Source organism: Macaca mulatta, chromosome 7 (assembly GCF_049350105.2).
Source record: "Macaca mulatta isolate MMU2019108-1 chromosome 7, T2T-MMU8v2.0, whole genome shotgun sequence".
Taxonomy (NCBI): Eukaryota; Metazoa; Chordata; class Mammalia; order Primates; family Cercopithecidae; genus Macaca; species Macaca mulatta.
In genome coordinates, this window is record NC_133412.1 from 136,512,562 (window position 1) to 136,533,920 (window position 21,359).

At 38.9% G+C, this 21,359-nt stretch overlaps 1 protein-coding gene across 9 annotated transcripts in view; it reads right to left on the reverse strand.

The window, feature by feature from the left end:
• The window catches only part of PPP2R5E (protein phosphatase 2 regulatory subunit B'epsilon), a 169,967-nt gene that overhangs the window by 46,889 nt on the left and 101,719 nt on the right, over positions 1-21,359 (reverse strand). For all 9 annotated transcript variants that reach the window (XM_077938159.1, XM_015143841.3, XM_077938161.1 and 6 more), the window contains 1 exon segment: positions 2,200-2,301. In XM_077938159.1, coding sequence (XP_077794285.1) covers positions 2,200-2,301 — 102 coding nt within the window.

Here is a 21,359-nt window from a genome sequence, read left to right on the forward strand (position 1 = left end):
TGACCTATCATGAAAAGAAAAAGAGATTTCTTATACATTCAATGAGTGCCCTCATTAGTGCTAAAACCACCTAAAACCGAAAACGGGAAGGTGACTAATTTGTGCTATAGGAGTATACAAAGGAAAGGCAGGACTCTTGAGACCAAGTCAGGAGCCTTGTTCCAAAAGCAACAGATGGTGAAGGCAACAATGTGCCTAGTTACCTAACCTTTACTATGAATGAAGGTTGATTTACAAATTTTAAAAGTTTCCTTCACCTGATCCAGCATTAGTGGGTCATATTTCCCCTTGAGCTAAAGAAAGGATCAAAGGATAATAACCTTGAACAGGATGTCAACACAGATGAAACCAGCCCATTTATAATACCGTTTCTGCCTTTATATCCAAAAGGGCACCGGTCTCATTACCATTCTTCATTGTTTCTTTGGTTTTAGGGTTTCAGATAAACTAATGGTTAATATTCCTGCAGTAATCACAGTGTAAGCTAGAGTGGTTTTTTGTGGTAGAACTTACGAGTTTCAGAAATTGATTTGGTCCTGTATTTTATAGAGTCATTAAGTATGGGAAGGATTAACTGTAATATTGAGTAAAACTTTATTGTACTTTAGGGGAAATTTATGTCTATGGTTACCATGATTTAGAATAGTCAAAAAGCTCTTGCAAATGGCAAGAGTGGTCCGCAGGGTCTTCTTTGGAATACAGAGAAGACAACACACTGAGGCTTTAAAGACATCTCTTTCCGTGTCCTTTCCGCCGTAAGATGTGAGACGACTGAGAAGACCATCTTTTTGTTGTTGTTAAGTTTCTTCCAGACTAAACTGTAATTCAATGAACTGGCACCAAAGATTAAGAATAAGACATAACAATTCACCCATTCAAAAAAGTAATTATTTTTTGGATTGTGTCACAATCTGGGATATACCTACGAAAAGCACAAATAGTTTTACAAGTTTCTTAGATTGCAGATAGTATGTCTGGGACCTTAAAAAAAATCAAACATCTAAGATAGGAAATCAACTACAGTGTTTTAACTAATTTACCCAGTCTTAGCAATGGAGGCAGGAATACATATGCATAACATGCCTGAGTAAGAGCTGAGAAAACAGAGCCCCCAAAAGTTTTCCACGTAACAAAGGGAAATAGTACATGTGTGTACCTGCAGAAACTTTGAGTTGTCAAAGCAGGACAGACAGACTTGCAAATTTACGTCAGAAATTCTGAAGTAGAGGGAAAAAACTCTTAGAATATCTCTAGGCTTTCTCTCTCTGCTGCACAGTTTGTTTGCTCTTCAAAAAGTCAACTTGAACCATGAATACATTTCTATGAAAATGCAGCAGCTTCTGCCTAGGGGTGAAGGTGTACAAGGTATTATTCATTTTCTTCCACCCCTTCCCCCTTGCTATTTGTCAAGCAACCTGAGGATATTCTGACTCAATGGAAGGGTGACTTTGGGGTTCAACATGTACAAATTTCCTTGCTCTATTCTTTCGAGAAAGTTTGGCCTTGAGAGAAGGCAGCACAAGGGAGGAAGGAGCTGGAAAATTACCAGTATGTATTATACAAGTTAATACAATACAGACGGCTCTAGTGCTGGAAACAGAGATGCAGTGATGCCCCTGATCCATCCTGGCACATGAGTATGATTGGAAAACATGGCCTTCTCAGTGCAAGAGAACAGAATTGGCCTTCACCCAAGCTTTCTCTCAGCTGTTACTCTTCCTTACAATACTGTGAACGAAATAGCTATTACAGTTTGGTTTTGTCCTTCTAACGAAAGAAACACATTTGTAGTTAACGTGAAGACAGGCATACAAAGTTCCCAGGGTACATACTGCTAAAAATGAGATATATATTCTGTGAGCTAATCACATCCAACTAATAACTAATGTGAAAATAATTCTGTGCTTTGTTTGAGGCTCTAGAGGGCAGGATCATAAAGAAGCTCTAACAGACGAATAAGAACTGCTGGCTGTACCTGCAACATGGGGTGGGGGGACACTAAAGCATCACACTGACACTATTTTATTCTTTTGGCATCCTAATTATCAAGAGTAAGAAACATAAAAAGCATTCTCTAACTTTCCATTAATGTACTCTAATTTGATTTCTTGGTGAATAAAGGCCTTCAAGGAATTCCCATGCTAATCAGCTAATGAGTTAATGGAGTTTTCTTTTAGAACGAATGGTATTTCAAAGTACCTGTAAGTGTGGCCACGATGCCTCAAGGGTAGGTTCATCTTCTTCTGGATCAAATTCATTGCTGTCACTAGGAGGGAGAGTTCTGAATATATTGCAAGATACCTAAAAATAAACAAGCAGCAGAGTTAACGGGAAGCACCTTCTGCGCAGTTTTACACAAGGTCCTTGGAGCCAAGCTGAGGGGAACCCAGATAACAATGCACAAGGAACATCACCAAACTAGAATAAGGACCTCTTTCTACAGGCTCTGAGGTGGGGACCACCTCCAGGCAAGCTGGGAAGTAGCAACGCAGCACCATCCTACTCTCTTGAACACTATTCATTGTCCTTATTTAACCCTTTCCACCCTAGGTTGCCATGATTTTATACCTCCCATCAAAGCCTGCTCTTGGTTACTTACCAGTCAAGCATGTTTCTGATTAACCAATTGACACTAAAAAATAAATAACTGCTAATGGGCTTCATGTACTTCCCTTATCAGGCATAGTCACTATTTGCAAACTTATGATTGAAATAATGGTGAAATTTCAGGCTTTTCTAATAACCTTAAAAATATTCCTTATCTGTCCTCAACGAGTTGGTTTACAAAATAGTAACGATACCCAGAGCAAAACTGTATCTTTGATATAAACCTCTATAAACTTTTAGGTATTCCTTAACCATAGGCAAGATCCAAATTAAACAATGGTTGTTCAAAACATGGCCATGAGTTGGTAACTGTTGAAACTGGGTGATAAAGAGATGAGGATTCATTATACTATCTATTATTTCTATATACGTTACAACACTTCCTTTTTTTTTTTTTTTTTTTTTTTTTTTTTTTTTTTTTGAGATGGAGTCTCGCTCTGTCACCCACGCTGGAGGGCAGTGACGCAATCTTGGCTCACTGCAACCTCCTGCCTCCCAGGTTCAAGTGATTCTCCTGCCTCAGCCTCCCGAGTAGCTGGGATTACAGGTGCATGCCACCACACCCGGCTAATTTTTGTATTTTTAAGTAGAGACAAGGTTTCACCATGTTGGTCAGGCTAGTCTCGAACTCCTGACCTCAAGTGACCCACCCACGTCAGTCCCAAAGTGCTGGGATTACAGGTGTGAGCCACCACACCTGGCCTATTAAAAGATTTCTATAGTAAAATGTTTATGTTTTAAATGTTGTTGCTACTAGTCTCAGGATTCCTTTCCAGTTTCTGTTTCTTGCCCCACTCACCCACTCATCTTTCTCCTAATGACCCGAACATATCCCTAGATCTGAAGAATAAGACGGGGAGGGACAGGAGAACATGTGTAAAAAGTGAGAAGGGAAAAAGAAAGCAGATATTGCATCAGAAGCCTTTGCTGGCCTTCCTATGTAATGCAGAAAATACTGAGCTATCTAATACGCTGCTCTGAAAGAGGAATGAAGAAAGGCTTTGGGGTACCCATATAATCTGAATGTGTACATTTCTAGTGCCTAGAACAGTGGGTACACCTAACAGGCATTTAATAAGTATTTATTTCATAAATATATTTTTATTTATTATTTATTTCATACTTATTAAATGCCTATTATGTGTACACACTGTTCTAGGCACTAGGAAAACAGTAGTGAACAAAGTAGATAAAAATCCATGCCATCATGGAACTTATTGTATTCTAGTTAAAGCCACAATTATCCCCATTTCCTAGTTATGGAAACTGAGCTCAGATGTATAAGCTATGGGAAGGAGATCCAATTCTATTTTAGTGCAATGGGAGGCCATTAGTGGATCTTAAAACAGAGAAGTGGCATGATCTGATTTCTGCCTAAAAAAAAAAAATCACTCCAACAGCTATGTATAGAATAGGCAGGAAGAGGACAAGTTAGGCTGTGAATGTGACAAGGGATGACGCTGGCTTGGCAAGGATGGTAGGGAAGACAGACAGAAATAGATTGATTCAAAAAGGTAGTGCTTTGCTGCTGGCTTGGATATATGATGTGAAAGAAAGAATTAAGGACAAGATATAGATCTGAGGCCATAAACTGAAGATAGAGATTACTGGAAAAGGGAAAAGTTTATTTCTTTGCTGGCTTGTTTTAGCGGAGAGATCTAGGGATCTAGTTAGAGACGTATTAAAGGAGCAGTATCTAGGAAGCAATTAGAAATATGAAGTTGGACCTCTGAGCTGGACAGGTCAGAACCAGAGACATATAAGACTCAGCAGCATATAGATAATACTTAAAGCCATGGGACCAATGGGATCACCTTGGAAAGAAGTAAACAAAAAGAAGAGAAATGGTCAGCTGGGAGCAGTGGCTCACGCCTGTAATCCCAGCACTTTGAGAGGCCAAGGCGGGCAGATCACAAGGTTAGGAGCTCAAGACCATCCTGGCTAACACGGTGAAATCCCATCTCTACTAAAAATTAAAAAAATTAGCCAGGTGTGGTGGCGGGCGCCTGTAGTCTCAGCTACTTGGGAGGCTGAGGCAGGAGCCAGGTGTGGTGGCGGGCACCTGTAGTCCCAGCTACTCGGGAGGCTGAGGCAGGAGAATGGCGTGAACTCAGGAGGCGGAGCTTGCAGTGAGCCAAGATTGGGCCACTGCACTCCATCCTGGGCGACAGAACAAGGCTCCATCTCAAAAAAAAATAAAAAAAATAAAAAGAGAAAAAAGAGAGAGAGAGAGAGAGAAAGGGTCCTTGGGCACCCAATATTTAGAAATTAGGTAGAAGAAGAAGAGCCAAGGAGAGCAAATGAAAAGAAGCAGGTGATAATAGAAAAGAACTAGAGTTTGGGGTCTCAGAAGCTAAGAGAGAATAGCGTTTTAAGGAAGAGGTCAAGAGCAGCAAATGCTGTTCAGAGGTTGACTAAAAAGAGCACAGAGCAGTATCTATTGGACTTGGCGGTCCTATGAAGTGTACACTATTATGATCCCTAATTTACCACTGAGGAAATAGAAGCATGGATGTTGTTAAGCTCTAAGGTTACAATTAGTAACCAGGAGAGTTATAACTGGACCCAGACTGTCAGGAAGAAAAGGTACACCAACTTTCTTATTCATTAGCTTAGAGGACAGAAAAAAATGATCATATGAGAATACGCTTTTGCTATGGCTAATGACAGCAAACACAGTTCTATTATTTTATTTTTGTCCCTTCCAGTGATTACTAGAAATTATTTTTATGAAGAAATAAGTGACTTTTCAGGTAATGACTTCCCTTCAACCAGCCAGCTATAATGTAATTGACAGGGCAAAGGTTCTTTAATTACTCAACTTTGAATCTTCATTAAACTATACATGTATTTCAAAAACTGAGTCTTCATCCCAACTAAGTCATTTATTATGTACTGCACTCTTTAACAAGTGTTTTTCCTCTCCTAAGACATGAAAGTAAACCATGAGAGGGGGAAAAAAGGGGCTTCTCTACACTAAAAAATCTGGGTAAAGAAACAGAAACTTCTCTTCCTTTGTACTCCTGGGCATATAAACTCTCTTACAGTGCCCACCACATGCTGCAGCAACTATCTGTTTGGTTATTTGTCTCTCCTTACTAATAACTAATCAGGAATATACAATACATTTGTCTTCCCACCATATACTCAGCATTTAATAAATATTCACAAAGTAAAAGTCTGGATATATTAATAAAGCTGTGTATTGTGGTTTTGCTTTAAACAAATTTCAAAATTGTCTAGGTAACTTGAATAAATCCAAGTTATTTCTAAGGATGTTCATCCCTGTATTGTGTTCTCATCTTCTGACTTGGTCAAAACTTCCTCTCTCAGTTAACACAGCAAAAGAAGGCCACGTTGGGTAAATAATCCAAAAGGCAGGTAGTTCTAGAAGTATATACATCTCATTTAGCTACACACTGTCATTTCTTCAGATTTATCTTCCTGTCATGCTTTATTTAGTTTACTTCTAAACATTCACCAGATGACGAATGAGGAAGCACATGTCTGCTGGGTTGGACAATTCAGAGTTGACTGGATTGGTTAAGTAGTTCTTTACCACAATGGGAAAGAATGGCAAAGCATATCAAGTGTCATGGAAATGGCCAAACCTTTGACCCAGCCTGGAATATACTAGGTACTTAATAAAAATGTTATAAATGAGCCATTACTCCCATCCTTGAGAATTTGCCCTGAGAAACTAATCCAAGACAAGAGTGAAAAAGCTACTTAAAGCTGTCACTTGCAACATTCTCCAAAAAATGTAAAACTGAAAATAACCTTATGTCCAGCATCAGAGAGGTTTATCAACTCAGTGGAATACTGTGCAGCATTAAAGATGATGGCTCTATGGGAGTACCAAAAAAAAGTTCATAAATAAAGATTTATATGGAAAGGCAATTGAAAATTGTGTGACTATAAGGATAAGAATGGAAATGGTTAACTATAAATGGAAATTAAAAGCTATATTAAAGCAAGAGGACTATGGATGATAAACACAGTCCTAAATCTATAAAAAGCATACGTTAAAGACATACACTATGTGAGTTACACCTTCCACTCCAAGATGAAAATGGGTCTTGAACTTGTTTATTATATAAGACTACTGCTGCCAAGCGAGAGTTAAGAACCACAGCCTCCAGGAGTGCCAAAGGTTTATCAGAAAAAATATATATATATATCACAGCCTCCCACAATACCAGCGAGCTTGGCTCATGAATGAATGATTTAAGAATTACATGAATGAACCAGTTTAACTGTACAGTTGAGCTCCAAAATCATAAATTTAAAATCAGGTCATCCATGGACGGGCTTCCATTGGGGTGCGGGGGAGGAAGAGGGGAGGAGTGTCTCTAAATCCCCTGATTTATCTGCAACAGTTTGTATATTAGTCCAATTTGGGAAAAGTCCAGTTGCCTTCATCAGATTTTCAAGACTTCCAAGATCTAAAAACGGTTAAAAACCAAGGTCCTAAATAGTAAATTTGCTTCCATTAAATCTTCCTTTATCACTGACAGTCACTTTTAATTTATAGTCTATGGTTAAATGGATTATTAAATAGGTAATGGCAGTTGCATACTTACCCAAATGTATCACAGCCATGAGTAACCACCAATATTACTCCCCACCACACAACAGTTTTGTGAAGAACCTATGCGGCTAGGTTAAAATGCATTCAGGTATTTCCAAAGTCACAGTCTCTATTATATTAAAATACATGAGGTTCTAGCCCTACGCCTCCTATTTTATTCATTCAAAAGCAGACTACCAAAAATGTACAAAAGGAAATTTTAAAGTATATTAGATAAATTTATTTTTCAAATATTGTATTTTAAACTATACTGGTGTCACTGCAAAGTAAAAAAAGTTTAAGAAACAAATGCGGCCGGGTGCGGTGGCTCACGCCTGTAATCCCAGCACTTTGGAAGGCCGAGGCGGGGGGATCACGAGGTCAGGAGATTGAGACCATCCTGGCTAACACAGTGAAACCCCGTCTCTACTAAAAATACAAAAAAATTAGCCGGGCATGGTGGCGGGCGCCTCTAGTCCCAGCTACTCGGGAGGCTGAGGCAGGAGAATGGTGTGAACCCAGGAGGTGGAGCTTGCAGTGAGCTGAGATCGTGCCATTGCACTCCAGCCTGGGCGACAGAGCAAGGCTCCGTCTCAAAAAAAAAAAGAAAAAAGAAATAAATGCCTCTGAGGTAGTCTAATTCCTTTTCATTCCCAAGATATTAGAATACACAGTGGATGTTAGGATCAAACTAAAGGCTTGAAGGGGCTGGGAGCAGGGGCTCATGCCTGGGAGGCTGAGGCAGGAGGATCACTTGAGGCCAGGTGTTTAAGACCAGCTCTGGTGACATAGCAAGACCCCCCCACCTCTCTATGGAAAAAAGAAAGAAAAAAAAGGAGGCTTGAAGGCACTGGCCTGGCCTCCAAAAAGTGGCTATAAGGACAAAGCGAGGCTGAAGGGATGGAAGGAAAGGATGTCAAAACCTGGACAACCCCTCTTCAAAGATAGAAAACCTCCACTAACGAGCTTTTAGAATCAGATCAGGTTAGAAACTATCTCATCCAGCCCCTTCATCTTAGAAATAAGGAAATTGTGGTTCAAAGAGCTTGCAAGTTTTTCAAGGTAACAAATTACCATGAAACGCAGAGTTCCCAGGGAGAGTTCCTAGGGTTCCTTCTGATACACCATTTCCACCCAACCCTGAACTGTGGATGGACCTGACTTCTTTATTTCTCTCTTTTTCCTCTGATCTTCCCTACTCCCATTTCTTTTTTAACATTTTTACTACTCTCATTTTCTCATCTCTCCTTTCTCATCATCTCCTTCCAAGTTTTTTTGCCTGCCAGTGCCACTCAAAGGATGACTCAGCATTAACAAAGAACTATAACGATCTCTTCATCCCCACTGCTGGTTCAGACCTCCAGCAGCAAACATCTTGATTACCGCACTGTTTCCTTTCCGGTGTTCTCTTCCTCACATCCCTTCTTTTTGTCTCCCCCAATTGGATTTTGAAGCACTTAAGGACTCCTTATTCATCTCAGAATGTCTGGCACCTAATATACAATAAATGAAAATAACTGGGGGTGCCAAATAGAATTCAGGACACTGGTGAAATCTGACTTTCAAATAAATGACAAATAATTTTTTAGTATAAGTTTGTCCCATGCAATATTTGGGACAGTCTTATACTAAAAAAAATTCACTATTTATCTGAAATTCAAATTTAATTAGAGGCCTTGTATTTTTATTTACTAAATCTGACAACCCTAAAATAACACTAATATTAAGAACCTCTAACTGCTTGCTTTGAGGGTCCAGCTGCTCATTTTTCAGTACGTTAGTTTACTGCTGGCTATTGTTAATTACGGTGCTGCAACAAAAACCAAAACAGTCAAATTCTTGGCCAAATGTGAAAGATGAGACTACAAAGTTTCCGCGTTCATGGCCTCATAAACAAAAGAGGAAGAAGCATTTAGGCATATTTTTATCAGTTTTTGATTAAACTTACTACTTTTTCACTTGCAAGAGCAAAATACAACTGTTATATTTCTAATAGTTCTTTAAATTACTGCAGAAAAAAATTCACCATTCCCAATCCATTTCCATAGAAATTACTAGTTTTGCACTATGATTTTGACTGGCATTTTATTGTTGTTAAGGAAAATATTATAATAGAACAGAGTGTGGCTAGCACCTAAGAGCTACTCATTAAATATCTGCCAATATTAATAAAAAATGTACAAAAGATAAGGATAATACAATGAATGTTTTTTTAAATTAATGAATACTTTGAATTTCCTGTAGTTATATATTTGCTAAGATTTGAGGGTCTGGCACACTGGGCATGTAATGTGATCAGGGGATCACTTGTACCACAGTATAACAAGTCAATTTAAATCATCTTTGTGATTTAGAATATATTTTCTAGACGGTTGAGTATCATCTCTCTTGAATAAAGGCAGAACTAGCTGACCTTAAAGATGTTTCCCCCTTTCATCTGTGAAACTGTAAGTTCATACAATTACACAATATTGCAAGCCTATCAACTATAAATACAAAGAGAATGTTATTATGGCTATAAAATGAATTTTAAGATTACATCTAAAAGGTAAATTTTCTAACCAAAAAGACTATGTGAATGATGCTAAACAGAAAACATTCCAGCAAATTTAAAGCTGCCATTATTTCTCCAGCACTATTCACATTAAGACCTCATGCAAGTAACAATTTCAATGATATCCCTGAGTTTTCTCATCCAGTTTAAGCATTCATTCATTCAATAATTCATTATGTATTAAAAAGAAACCAAAATGATTTAATCATTTACAACCAGGAGACACTTAGGCCATCATGTATTATTACTTTTATTGTTGTTGTTGTTGTTGTTGTTGTTATTATTATTATTGAGATGGAATTTCACTCTTGTTGTCCAGGCTGGAGTGCAATAGCACGATCTTGGCTCACCGCAACCTCCGCCTTCCCAGTTCAAGTGATTCTCCTGCCTGAGCCTCCCGTGTAGCTGGGATTACAGGGACCCATCACCACACCCAGCTAATTTTTTGTATTTTTAGTAGAGACGGGATATCACTATGTTGGCCAGGCTGGTCTCGAACTCCTGACCTCAGGTGATCCACCTGTCTCAGCCTCCCAAAGTGCTAGGATTACAGGCATGAGCCCCTGCACCCAGATCTATTATTTTCATAATATTTTACATTAGCACAAAAGATGGATCTAAGTAGATATGGTAAAATTGAACCTTGAAAGAAAATAGGCAAATCATCAATATTTACCATGAATGCCATTTTTAAAACACAATTAAATCTGAAACAAAAATATGAATATAAGCAAGACTTACTTTAAATCTCTAAATCAGACATTTAAACACCTAAGACTATTTTCAAACATACCAGAATTTATATTAAATATTCAACCCTAAGGCCAGGAGCAGTGGGTCGTGCCTATAAACCCAGCACTTTGGGAGGCTGAGGCAGGAGGATCACTTGAGGCTAGGAGTTGGAGACCAGAGTGGTCACAATGTTTTCAGAAAACCCGTGTCTACATACATACATACATAAATATTCAACCATAAGAACTAAAATTCTAACAAAATTTTCTAACATAAAAATAATAAACAATAAACAACACATATATAATGTCAAGTTACTTTTGGTAACACCACATTTAAGAGTTGTTAATGGTCTCAATAATAAAGAACCTTTCAAATCTGACATCTTTAAATGTCAGCTCCTTTAAATTAATTATAGATAATTATTGATAAACATAGAAAGATCCCAAAGCATTTGTAATTATGCTTGAGGGACTCAGAATCAGAGCAGATAAATATCTTTTAAGCCGATGCTTTGATTAGGAAACAAATGGCAAAATTTGTAAGCTTTCAATTACCATTTAATTAAATTCACTGGTAATTTGTTCAATCAAATAATTTGTTTCTAAAGCCAAACTATGTATCTTAATCACCATAATATATTGTAGTTTCCACTTCAGACTAGGTATAAAGTCTTTTTTTAAACCTTGCCATCTATATGAACTAACCCAGCTACTTAAAAGTTTTAAATCTGAATTTAAGAAACCATTCAAATCTGTTATTATAGCATAAAGGCATGTCCTGGCCAGGCATGGTGGCTCACGCCTGTAATCCCAGCACTTTGGGAGGCCAAGGCAGACGGATCACAAGGTCAAGAAATCAAGACCATCCTGGCCAACATGGTGAAACCCCATCTCTACTAAAAATGCAAAAATTAGCTGGGCACGGAGGCACATGCCTGTAGTCTCAGCTACTTGGGAGAATGGGGCAGGAGAATCGCTTGAACCCAGGAGGCAGAGATTGCAGTGAGCCAAGATCACGCAACTGCACTCTAGCCTGGTGACAGAGCTAGATTCTACCTTTAAAAAAAAAAAAAAAAAGGGGGGGGGGGCCATGTCCTTAACACCTAATTCTAAGGAGCAGAAAATTTAAACTTAAGTCAGTTTGACAATTTCCTAGAATAGGCCATCCACTGCAGGTCTAGCTTTATTGCCTAACATATTAAATATTTAACTGTATTTGCTATGTAATATCATCAATAATTATAATTTTCAGACATTATTATTCCAAACATGTTCATTTGAGTTACCTACGATTCCTTGAGTCAAAACCATCTCCTCAATATCCTTGTTTATCACAAGTGTAGATCTCAGTTGCATGATGAGAACTATCTGAAATACTGTAACATATAGGTGTGATCAAGCCACTCCAGCAAGCCTGTCCATATCTTTATCATAAAACTGCATTTGTGGACAAAGCTCTATACTTTTGTGAAGATGTTCACTTAACCAATGACAGAGTGCATTGTTTACATGTGACTAAGAAACAAGCAGTTGTGACAGCTGTGAGGTTTGTTTTACAACATCTAGAAATCTGGAAGAGGATTTAAAAGGAGATTTCTAAAGCGAGTAATTACTTTAGAAATAATTAGTAATTATTGTTACACATTTTGAAATAATTAGTAATTATTCAAATATACTTTAGGAAAAATTAGTAATTATTGTTACACATTTTAATGTCACACTTAAATCTGTATTAGCAGGGCTTTCTAGGACATAACAACTATTCTATTAAACCTGATTCTGAAATGAGGCAGAAAGAACATATTAAAATGATCAAAAGTTTAACACGCAATTTAAGAAAAGGAATATCAAAAAAAAAAAAGCTTAAAACTTATGATACCCAATTAGAATTTTTAAATATAGCCAGTATTCAAAAGACAATATTAAAGTAATAGAAGTCTTAGCCATGTACTATTTTCATAACACACAAGAAAGACATCATTTTTATTTATATTTCCTGTATCAAGTATTTATTTTTTACTCTACTGGGTATACCCTACAGATTTACACAGACCAAAAAACAAACACCGTTTTCATTGTGATTGCTGCTTACTCCTGTTAGAAGCAGTCAGAGTATTTAGTTGATAATTGTTAAGATGAATTGGTATAACTAGATTTAACATACGGTGATTGCTTCTATAAATAATTTAGTCCCCTTAGACAAGGAGTTTCTAGAAGATTGGGGCACTGCCAATTGTATGAAAGAAAGGAATCTGTCCATGAGATATCAAGAATAGAGAAACAATAGAATTTGAATACAGATCAAATGTAAATACAGGCATGGTTTGGAAGACTATGTCAACACTTCATTAGAAGGGGACAAAAGGGGAAAACTGAGTGAAAGAAAGAATTTTGTCTTTTGTTTCCACTCTCCTTGACCTGTGCCATGTTCATCAGATGACAGAGGTGCCATGGCAGGAAAAGAGAAGAGACTGGGGAAGGGGAGGGAAGAAAGAAAGAAAGATTCGAGGGAAAAACACATTTGAGTTGGCCCCCTCTATGTAGTGATCATTAATGCCAAACTAGTATAATCAAGTTAATACAAGCAGAATTTATAACAGCTGCAAACTGGAAACAACCTAAACGTTCATCAAACAGTATAAAGGATAAGCAGTCATAACCAAACCCCCCAAACATATATATGCTGTTTAATTCCATTCATATAAAGTTCTAAATTAGGCCAAACTAATTAAGCTTTAATTAAGTATTAATGTCAGAAGAGAGAACTCAAACTTAGAAAGTCTTAGCCACAGGGCCCTACACATAGCTCTTAATCACAGGGCCACATACAGTGGTTTTTTTTTTTTTTTGAGACAGGGTCTCACTGTATTGCCCAGGCTGGAGTGCAGTGGTGCGATTACAGCTCACTGCAGTCTCAACCTCCTGGACACAAGTGATCCTCCCACCTCAGCCCCGCAAGTAGCTGGGACTACAGGCACGTGCCACCACACCCAGCTAATTTTTATATTTTTAGTAGACATGGGGTTTCACAATGTTGCTCAGGCTGATCTTAAACTCCTGAGAGCAGGCAATCCACCTGCCTCAGCCTCCCATAGCACTGGGATTACAGGAGTGAGCCACCGTCTACAGTCATATTTAAAATAGGGGCTCTGTGGGTACATGTCACCAGCTGACTAGTGGGCTTGCCTACAGTGAGACTGGCTGGGCTAATTCCTTACCGCTTGTTCATGCCCCTCCCTCCAGAACTCCTTTGTAGGTTGTGTCTTTAGGTCTTTTCTCTTCGGTTTGCCTGATTCTCCAGAGAAGAATCATCTAACCTCCTGGCTAGAGGGCGTAAGGTATCTGGGAACTGTGTGGGTTTAGTCTCAATTCAACATAGTGTCCTACTTTCAGAAAGGTGCACACTGCTCTCAGCTGTGCGTAATGTCCCCAAGTCTAGATTCCCTCTAGTTTAGCCTCTCCAGAGAGTAAACCTTCAGTGTTCTGCTGGGATTTGAGACAGCAGTTACATGGCTACCTGGTTTTGGGAGAATGGGAGAAAAGGAATTCTGGCTGCTTCTCATACGGACTTTCCAGCGAATCTCCTGTTTCGCCCCCATGCACCCTTCCTTTGAGAGGTTATCTTTCTGAAGCTCCTCGGAGTTGTGCACATGACTTGGCTATGTCTTGACTTTCCTTGCTGCTGCTTCGGGTTCCGTTTTCTCTGATCAATCAAGATAGTAACCACTGTTCATTTGCTTTCTAGCTTCTAAAATGTTAATTTTGAGATCTCTCTATTTTGCTTTGTTCTTGTGGGTTTTCTTTCTTTTCAGTAATAACTTTTTTATTTCAGTAATTGTGGGGAGATTTTAGGTAAAAAAAGTAAACATACGCATGAGTTCAATATACCCTATTTACTCAAAAGTTAGTGATTATTTCTTTTTTTTTTTTTTTTTTTTTCTTTTGAGACGGAGTCTCGCTCTGTCACCCAGGCTGGAGTGCAGTGGCGCAATCTCCACTCACTGCAAGCTCCGCCGCCTCGCAGGTTCACACCATTCTCCTGCCTCAGCCTCCGGAGAAGTTGGGACTACAGGTGCCCACCACCACGCCCGGCTAATTTTTTTTTGTATTTTTAGTAGAGACGGGGTTTCACCGTGTTCACCAGGATGGTCTCGATCTCCTGACCTTGTGATCCGCCCGCCTCGGCCTGCCAAAGTGCTGGGATTACAGGCGTGAGCCACCACACCCGGCTGATTATTTCTTATTAAGTTATTTCTTCCATTCTCCAGTAATTTTTGCTAATTCAAGTAATTTAATTTGCTTATGCAAAAAATATATCAGTCTCTTTTTAGTGGGGAAGAGTCCAGTAAAACAGCAAACAAACAAACAAACAAATGGCAGGTGCTCTAATCTTAGCCAAAATAAACTGAGAGATCTTCACAAGAGTTTTCTTTCTTAGAATTAGCACCAACTACATTAGTAGGTCTTAGTATAAAATAAAATAGAAAAATAAAGCATGTTCAGGATCTGGGAATACTGAATGCCAAATTCAAATGAACGCCTCCAAGTCATGATTTCATCCAATGAAGAAGTACACAACCTCCCCAAAAATAAAAATAAAGGTCAGCACTAGAATGTAATGTAGAACAAATCCCAGCCCTTAGTATGCTGCTCTCCTCTCAATACTCAGTCCCCTATCACCTTTTCCACTATGACCTCTGTGTCCAGGGCACATGGATATCCTTAATTTCTTTATTTCCAGTTATATACAGAGCTGTTTTGACATCTCACTATCATCTCAAATTCAGGCTGGTCAAAACCAATTTCACCCTCATTGGACTCCATTTATCTCTCAAAGAGAATTCTCCTCCCACCATCCCCATTCTTTCAAGAAGTTCACTATTTTTTTAACCCTTTGGAGTTTTTGTTAACTCTTTTCCTTTATTTGTTATATACAATTTTCAACAAATCATTTTATTTATTACTTCAAAATGTCTCCTTACATGATGGTATTACTTTTAATAGTGGAAATTTGGAAATTGTCTAAATATCCCAAATTGGAAAAACAGTTAAGTAAACAATGGTACATCCACATAATGGACTGTTAGGAACCATTAGAATTATGCTTTTAAAAGATTAATTACAGGAAAGCATGTTTACATCATAATGATAATGAAATAAAAAACAGAATCCAAAACTGCATATATAGTAAGATTTTTTTTAAAAAAGGTTTAACAAGGAAAAACAGAAAGGGGTAAAAGGGGAATTTTCTGGGGAGATGGCAATGTTCTAGATCTCATTTGGGGTGATGACTATACAAGCATATATAATTGCTAAATTCACTGAACGTTCATTGCCTAAGATCTGTTCTTCAAATTTTATTGTAAGTTAAGTATATCTAAATTTTTTAAAGGGAAAAAAAGTCATATAAAAAAAAAAAAAAGAAAAAAAAACAGACTAGGAGCAACTTGGCCAAAATGTGGGTAATGATTGAATTTAAATACTGAAACTATGGGTGATTCTTTGATAAGGGTAGAGAAAAAAAACAGAAGATGGTGAGTTCTTTACATATTCTTAATTTCTTCTTCCTCTGCAATCATCTGACAAACCTAAGACAACAGCCCTCTGCCACAGGCCATCCTGGGTTATATCTGCCAGCCTAATCTTCCTTAAAGGAGCACAGACTTTCTTCACAGAGTCTGGAGAAAAGAAAAGTAAGAATATAGTTTCATTTCACCTCCTGTTCAAAAATCCTTACAACTCCCTGCTCGCCATCTACAAGATTAAGTCTAACCTCCTCTGCTTAGTTTGCCAAGCCCTCTCTAATCTAAACTCATCCCTGCCTCTCTCCACCTTACTGCCCACAAATTCTGACCACGAACCCTCTGCTCCCATTCGGCTCCTATTTCAAGATTAAACGTTGCTCAAAATAGGAGGCAACTTTTTACCTGCTGAAACGGTGATAGCAATGTTAAATTAATTATCTCTAGCGTCTGTTATCTTCACACAAAACTATTACAGGGAAATGATACTTCACACAGAAACGACTGTATTGCACTCTCTCCAAAATTGGAAATGTTAGCAGTGAGTCCAAAAGTGAAGATTGTTGATATTAAATCTTAGAATCCAAAAATAGAGGTGTAAACACTGCAATAGTCATAGTGCTTACTGTGTATAAATCAGTGCAGAACCTCCTACCGCCTGGGTTAGCCTCAAGCACTCCCGCCCCACACAGATTAACCATGTGATACCAAGGCTTTGCTGCATTTCACCATCTGGGGACTGTGGGTCCTAAGTCCTAGAAGGTTACTAAAACTGAATTCAGCGTTTTCTGTAAAAGCCACAGTGCACAAGTTGATAAAACAATACCAACATAAGGCTTTTTTGAGAACACAAATTCTAGATATCTGCTATGTGGACTTTATGGTTCAAAATCAGCTAATGCTCAAAGAAAAATTAAGCCTCTTGAATTGCAAATTTTTTAAAAAGCATACACAAAACATTTGAGGCTCCTGATGTATGTTTCTGACTACTAGGTATGTGTTATTAATTGAAATCACTAAAAATAAACAAGAAAAACTGCCAAAACTAACTGTCACTGTCTCTTATACTCTGTGTCTATGTGCATGTCTCTCTGTGTGTGTGACCTTTCATTCGCAGAAGAAAGCCCTGAGCTAGACGGTGAGTAATTAAAACACATCTGACCTACATATAACCATTACCATATAACCACATTTAGCACATATAACCATAGGTTCTGTCCACAGATTAACATTCCTCCTTATCCCAAAACTACTGCTTCATAATGAATTGAGTAGGATATGCCTCCAGGGGAGGACAGGACAGCCTGCCCTCCCTGTTGACAGTGACACATAGCTGGCCTCATCTTAGTTCTTCTGAAGGAAACCAAGAGAGGGAACTAGGGGCAGGAACTGACCACCAACCCTGTGAGCTTACATTTTAAATGTGCTTTAAACACCACTGCCTTCTGATTATTTTACTGCTCAAACAACTGTCAGAGACATTTGAACCTGAGCAACTCCATCTTGAACAGGGGCTGGGTAAAATAAGGCTGAGACCTGCTGGGCTGCATTCCCAGTAAGTTAAGGTATTTTTAGTCACAGGATGAAACAGGAAGTCGGCACAAGATACAGGTCAAAAGACCTTGCTGATAAAACAGGATGCATAAAGAAGCCAGACAAAACCCACCAAAACCAAGATGGCAAGGAGAGTGACCTCTGGTCGTCCTCACTACTACACCATGGTACTACATGGTACCACATACCAATGCCATGGCAGTTTACAAATGCCATGGCAATGTCAAGAAGTTACCCTATGTGGTCTAAAAGTGGCGGGAGGCGGAACCCTCCGTTCCAGGAATTGCCCATCCCTTTCCTGGAAAACTCATGAATAATCCACCCCTTATTTAGAATATAATCAAGAAGTAACCATAAAAATGGGTAACCATTTTTATGCCTATGGACTAGCCCTTCTTTTATTCCTTTGTTTTCTTAATAAACTTGCTTTCACTTTACTCTATGGACTCACCCCAAATTCTTTCTTACGCAAGATCCAAGAACCCTCTCTTGGGGTCTAGATCGGGACCCCTTTTCAGTAACACTACTCTTACTTTACAGAATAGGATATAACACATTTTCCACTTTGTTATTAAGGGTAGCACAAATACAAAACTTAATTTTCCAACAGTTTCTCTACTGTCTACGATTTTTTTTTTCCTAATCTGTCTAAGAGAAAAAAGCCAGAAATCCCTGAAAAGTAAGTGGCCTGCCTTATTCCAGAGAGTGGTCTATCCTATTCTCCTAAAGCCCTTACCTTCTGCAGGAAGGCCAATTCCGAAGTATTTCAAAGCAGCCCATTTAGCATCTAACATTATCCTCCCAAGACCCCAATCCCTACCTTTCTGAAAAGTATAGAAACATATTTTCCAATAGAGCTTGTTTATCCATTTTGTCAAAAAAAAAAACACTTGTTCTCCAACTTAGCAAATAATTATAACCAGCCCTATTTTTGCTGAGAAATGTCTTTTCTTGCGTGTGCTACTCCTGACCCTCCTCACCATGACCCCAACAGCTTTCCCTCTCTACTACTCGGCCAACCCTCACCTCTCCTTATTCATCACTGAAATGGCATTTCTACTCTAGAGTCTTGTGTTTTTGCACCATTTCTCAGAGGCAACTTGCTCCTGAAAAGTCACTGGATAGCGTATTTCTTCTTGTTTTCCTACAGATCAAGTTTGGCTTTAAATACTGGTCAGCAGCCAACTGCCTCCTGGAAATGACCTGCTCATTGTCTGCTTGCCAGATTCTTGCCCCAGGCACTCCTGTCTCTGTGAGTTCCACATTGAGGACACTCATTTTCTCAGCTTTTTCCTGCTCATCATGCACCACTGTGGTGTAACCAGCTTTCTCCAAAGAATTAGCCAATAAATTCCTCTCTTTCATTTCTGTGTCTCCTCAGCAGACAGACAGCCAAATCATACAAACTAACACCAAGAGCTGGGATTATCCAAGACCCACATGCACATACCACAAGCAAGATTTCTCACTTTGTCATCCATGTGCTTAATAGATTTTCCCAGAAGCACTGCTTATACCTTTAAACCACATTTTCCGCTTCAAGGTTAAATTGAAAGGTGAGAGAAAAGAGAAACCAAAACTTGAATGCAGTACTGTAACTTACCCTGCAAAATTCTGCTGCTAGCCACTGGGGGAAGGGGTAGAAACAGGGGGAGTATTCTCATTACAGTGAGATGATATTATTGGATATATCAGTGCCAGACAAGTCACAGCTGTCAAACAATTTTAAGTATATTAAAAACTCTGAACAACCTTTAAAGCAGTTAAGCCAGAAGGACTACAGCTTGTAAATGAAGCAAACAGCAATCTTGAGTAGCTCAGTGGCTTCCTGAGTAAAAACCCTCTCTTGAGCACATTTAAATTAAAACTAAACACTTTAAAATCCCTGTCAGATTCCTTAAGAGAGAATGCTTGCAGGAGAGAAATGCTAAATTATTACTAGAGTGGGGACATGAATATGCAAGTATATGAGGAAAAATTCATTTAGATGAACTTAGGGCAGTATATATACAAATGTATATGTAACTATAAACACATGGGCATATGCAGATTCACAGGGAATTCTCCCCCAAAAAAAAAAAAAGATATGAAAATAAAACTTCGTAGAGAGTTTGAAATCGATAGACAGACAAAAGATATGGAAAGTCATCTGAAAGAGAAAAAAAGCTTTCAGGTTAGCAAGACTTCATTGTAACCAGAAAAATGTATTAACCAATATAAAGAGACAGGTAAGTCTACTGGGGTGCTAGACGTGGTCCCATGAATAATGATAATAATGATATGGCTACTTCAACAATGCTTACCACAGTGCTAAGCATTGTTCATAAATTAATTTTCAAAACAACCTTATAGAGTTACAGTACAATAACAAGCTTAGAGGGTTGAGACTCACCCAGAATCACATAGTTCAGTAAGTGGCCAGACTGGGTCCTTGTCTGTCTGTCTATGCCACTGACCCAGGAAGGACAGTAAAAAGGAAAAGCAGGCTGAACACACACAAGTGCTTCCAAGGATTAGGATGCCCATCACGGAGATGGAGGGATGTCTGAATCATCTAATTAACTCCCCTTGCTCCAAATCTAGGCTAACCAACCAACCTAAGGATTCCTTGGCAACTCACATAATTTGCTGTAGGCAGAGAAGGCACAGTTCAAATATACACAAACAGCTATCCACTGAGCAGTGCCCTTCTCACTCTGAATTCATACACTGGCACTTTCAATTTCCATATGTTTTCTGTGGGTCCTACCAATTCAACAAACAAGGCTACAAGGTGGGGCCCTCTATGATGCACGGGTAAGGTATCACCACGCCAATGTTACCACATAAGGAGCACCAACAGGCAGAGGAGCCTAATTTTTGGATGGTGGGGCAGAGAGAGAAGTGGAGTGGGAAAGCACATGAACTCAGGGGACTGCAGTCTGGGTGGAAGAGAGGGGTGTTCTGAAATACACAGCCTTCCTCCTGGGCTTCTCCTCACCTCCTCAATCACTATTTACTTTCCCAGACTAGGAAGAAGTGGTAGGGTAGACAGAAAAGTTGAGAAGCAGCGTTAACAATTCAAGAATAACACAAAGGCCGTGTAAAGCTATTATACAGGGCAGCAGAAGTGGTAGGGGAGAGGGAGTGAAGAAGAAACTGTTCTTAAGCAAAAAAAAAAAAAAAAAAAAAAAAAAAGAACATTTAACCCCAGAGCATACTATGTGGTCTGGCCTTGTGAGAAGCAGCAAAATACAGGGAAGGGCTTAAATCAAAGGCCTTTTTACCTATTTAGAAGAGCTCAAGAAAAAAACATGGTACAGAGGCAAAACTCCAACTTTTAGGGGTTTTAGTCCTCATTCCTATTGGAAAGAATAATTCCAGGAAAGCATTACGGCTTAGCCTTTAAGAGTATGGGTTCTGGGCCAGGCACGGTGGCTCATGCCTGTAATCCCAGCACTTTGGGAGGCCAAGGCAGGCGGATCACGAGCTCAGGAGATCAAGACCATCCGGGCTAACATGGTGAAATCCCATCTCTACTAAAAAATCCAAAAACAAAACAAAACAAAAAAATTAGCCGGGCTTGGTGGCGAGTGCCTGTAGTCCCAGTTACTCGGGAGGCTGAGGCAGAAGAATGGCGTGAACCCGGCAAGCAGAGCTTGCAGTGAGCCAAGATTGCGCCACTGCACTCTGCCTGGGGGACAGAGTGAGACTCTGTCTCCAAAAAAAAAAAAAAGGAGTATGGGTTCTAAAACCAGATCACCGAGGTTCAAATCTCAATCACCCAGATGAGTGGCTCTGGATAAGTTTCTTAAGCTCTCTCTTCCTTTACCTTATCT